Below are 3,866 nucleotides of genomic sequence, written 5' to 3' on the forward strand. Positions count from 1 at the left end.
ATATATATATCGCGTACTTAGTCTTCATTACCGCAAGTTCACATATTTATATGATATCTAGATTATTACTGTCATCGATATCAATTTATTTTGCGAAAGCGTGCCTTAGGGTTCGTATGACACTTAAGAATGGTCATTTTAGGATTATGATATGCAGATGAACAAATAAATTGCTGCATCTCTAGTCTGAAGTATGTCGCTTGCATTGGAAGCATTTTGTGTTGTTGACTTCTGGCGTCAAACATTGCAGGAGCGATGTACACCACAGGAATGTACATCTTGAAAGGCATCAGTCTAACATCAGTCGTATTACTAGGCTCGCTAGTAAGTCGCAAGTCCTCAAGATTCACAGGCAATTCCATCCATCTTGAGCCCGGTGCGGCACCCCACGGGTGATTGTATATTTCGAAATTTGCGTTTGTGTCGTTTGTTTCTGGGGTATTGTTTTTGCGCTTGTCCTTCTTCTTCTGCACTTCCCAAGATTGCGATTCCGAACGCCACTTCCATTGTTCGTCAGGTGAGTCAGGAGATGAAAAATGTAGCCACAGAAAGTAGTGTTGCCGAGGATCTAAACCTTGCACATTGAATCGTATGGAGGGAAACATCCTACGACTTTTAGTTGAGGAAATTATCATTTCTGTGCCCAGCTTGTTATATTTTTGCCATAGTTCGACGTCCTGCATGTGCAGAGTTATGTTCTGGGTGTAATCAGTTTGTGGTATCTGTGGTCTTTGCGCTGTATGCAACCAGTCATTGGTTACGCTGCGCACATCCTCTCTCGACTGAGGACGACTTTCTTTACAGCTGTTTGTGAATGTGTTTGTATCAAAACTTTTTGAATCTGACCAGTACGATGTTTTGGCTCTGCCAGTATGTCGTGTTGGCATTTGCGGTTGACTATTCGGGTAAGGAGCTACTTTACCAACATGTGTAGTGTGGTCTCTGTGATGAATTGAATACTGCCTGGCTGAAACACTTTTACCCGTATGTTCCGGTGCCAAAAGGTATCGATCCTGATGTGGTGAGATGTTGACGTTGTTCGTATTACGACAGCGAAAACCAGACGTGAAAAGGTTTTCGAAATGCTCTCCCATGGGAAGGGCAAGGTTCGATACCGGTAGTAACGAAGGCGCGAAAGATTGCCTCCCCGTATCACCAACACATTGTGCACTGACTGATTCGTTCGAGCTGCTCTCGCTGAAGTCGTCCATCTGTAAAATAAATGTTATGATAAGAGTATCTAACTTAAATCGATCTTCAGCCGTTGTAATTCTTTTACTTCCTATTTATATGCCAACTTGGCCTATTTATTGCTTGTGCAAACTCATAACAATAGCAAAATTTGAATATAAACAACCTCACCTCTATGGCATTCGAGAAGAAAATCGTGGTTTCTTTCGGTTTTGTTTTGTTTTTTGTTTTAAAACAAAAAACGAATTTAAATCAAAACAATATGGTTTGACACCCCCCCCCCTCCCTCTCCAGTCCTCCCCCCCCCCCCCCCCCCAACCACGGATCACGGGTCACAACAGCGCACCTCTTCGCCCTTCGGCTCCTCTCCACCACCAAATCTTCCTCTGCGAGAGTTCGCGACAACGGGGCGAGTTTCAGTCTTTCAGATATTTGATGCGATGTTTTATGTTTTCACAAAAACAAAACCAACTCAGTAAAACGTAATTACATCGGTACATTTTGATATCAGTATATTTACTAATAAATTTTTATCAGTGATATGAGAGTCGATAACGTGTATATTTTGTGTAACTCTGATTTTTTATGCTCTATTAATTTTATTTAAATAAATAAAAAATGGCTATTAGTTTTTACTTTAGGTATGAATTGAAACTCAGGCCGCCCTCAGGGTTCATGGCCTCAGGACTACTCTCTAGTAGTATAGCCTCAGAGGCTGAGAGTCAGAGACTCATCAGAGGCTCGGACCATAAGACACAACAGAGCGTGTGCACCTGAACTTTATATGCGCGGTTGTTTTTTCTAGATGTAGAGCTCTTTTTTAAATACATATGCGCTTTGAAATCTATGTCGTTTCATATAATGTATTTTTACTCTGTATCTACTCTTTCCTCAGATATTTTTTCTTCCATTTTTTTCTATGGGTTGATACTTGGTTCACTTCAACGGTTGGCTAACTCTTCTTGTTGTGTTGGTACTTGGCTAAGTTGGTACTGTCGTTTCCAGATGTTTTGACAAAGTACCTCCCGATACCATATATTCAGCTACTTTTCAGCCCGGATGCCAGACTTCCTACCCCTGTTAAGCACGGGTAGATAGTCAAAACATCTGGAAACGACAATACATAGCTGACTACTCTACTCTAGCGAGTGAGAGTTGATACTTATGCTAAAAGGCAAACACCAATATGTCATACATTGTGACGACATTATGTAAATAGGACATTTCGGGTTTTACACTTTTATACAGCCGTAGTCTCGGGCTCTCGGACGACGGGCTCTCAGGCTCTCGGGAATCGGGCTCACCTGAGACTCAGGTATGGGGGCTAATCTACTACTAGAGGGGCCTGGGACTTGTGACCTGACCGCCTGAGCCCTGGGGTTTGGACTGTGGGTGTTCCTGCTCTTTTGACTCTGGCTCATCCGAATCCAGGAGCGAGATATTTAGAGCAGAGCATGACACTGTGAATTTTACTGATTGTTGTTTTGTTTTTATGTGTTGTTTATATATAGCAAAAGAATCAAAAACTGTGAGAATTGAGACTGTGACTCTCAGAGTCTCAGGCCCTCAGGCCCTCAGCCCTCAGGGGAGTCAGCCAGTCAGGGCTCTGTGCAACTGTAAAAATTGGTAAATTTTTTTTAACAAAAGATTAAAGAACGACCCTAAAGGAACCAAAGATCCGTCCATCCTGATTTTCACCCAAAAAAAATGCAAAACGTTCAAATTATTCCAAAATGAATGGTTGCTTTTGGCAGTTCATGATGGAGCTAAAATATATAAAATTTTGACTTCGCCATTTTTGGGATCGAAAGGTCTTGAGGCCGGGTGGTCAAAAACTTCGAGTTTTTAGGGTTTGGATCGAGTGTTATAGCCAATTCATCGGCCATCGCACCAAACGTCCCGGATTGTGAAACGACACTTTGGGCTTTGGCTGAACAAAAATATTAAAATTAAGGTCCGCACCAAAACAATTATTGGTGCCTGGACCTGGAGGGCACCCAAATTTGAAATTCTAATGGAGAGAAAGGGAACGAGGAGGCCGCAGAGCGCAAGCCAGCCGGACTCTATTTTGGGTCAAATTGCCGTGTTTTGACAAATATACAATAAAACAAGACCATATATTTGCTATTAAAATTAAAATAAAAAATGGAAATATGTATGTATGAATTTACAAAGCATATAATATAAATACCTGATGTATTCTTTTTTAAATGTGTATACATTCGCATATAGCCCTCCGTGTTCGCGCTGCCGCCTTCATGTATTCAAATATCGGTCACACTATCGCGAATTTTGCACGAATGCGAGCGGGGCATCTAAGAATATTCACAAGTAAAAAATAGAGTGCTCTGGAACCTACATCAAACATAATCCTTGTCAACCGAAATAAAGATGTATTAGTGTTCTGCAAACAATTTTTTTTTGTGAACTTAGTTTTTTTTAAACATCAGAACGTTCCAATCGCATGTGATTGTGCAACCTGTGCGCCGGTACCACCTGCATTGTAGTTGTGATGCATGTCTCGTACTACAGTTCTTTGTTGAAGTACAGGGAATATAGCCCTCGATATTGTAAAATTAATGGTTGGCAACAATACCAATTGCATATACTTTTGTTTGCCTATATATATGTACTTATACACACAAATACACACGCACAGACACATACATATATAT

General features: G+C 41.1%; 1 protein-coding gene across 1 annotated transcript; it reads right to left on the reverse strand.

Annotated features, from left to right (window-relative positions):
* On the reverse strand, positions 1-1,262 carry SARC_13371 (hypothetical protein). Its single transcript, XM_014292499.1, has one exon. The coding sequence runs from the start codon at positions 1,209-1,211 to the stop codon at positions 81-83; it is 1,131 nt and encodes a 376-aa protein (XP_014147974.1). The 5' UTR covers positions 1,212-1,262; the 3' UTR covers positions 1-80.
* Positions 1,263-3,866: the final 2,604 nt, after the last annotated feature.

The sequence above is a fragment of the Sphaeroforma arctica genome, assembly GCF_001186125.1.
Source record: "Sphaeroforma arctica JP610 unplaced genomic scaffold supercont1.3202, whole genome shotgun sequence".
Classification (NCBI taxonomy): Eukaryota; class Ichthyosporea; order Ichthyophonida; genus Sphaeroforma; species Sphaeroforma arctica.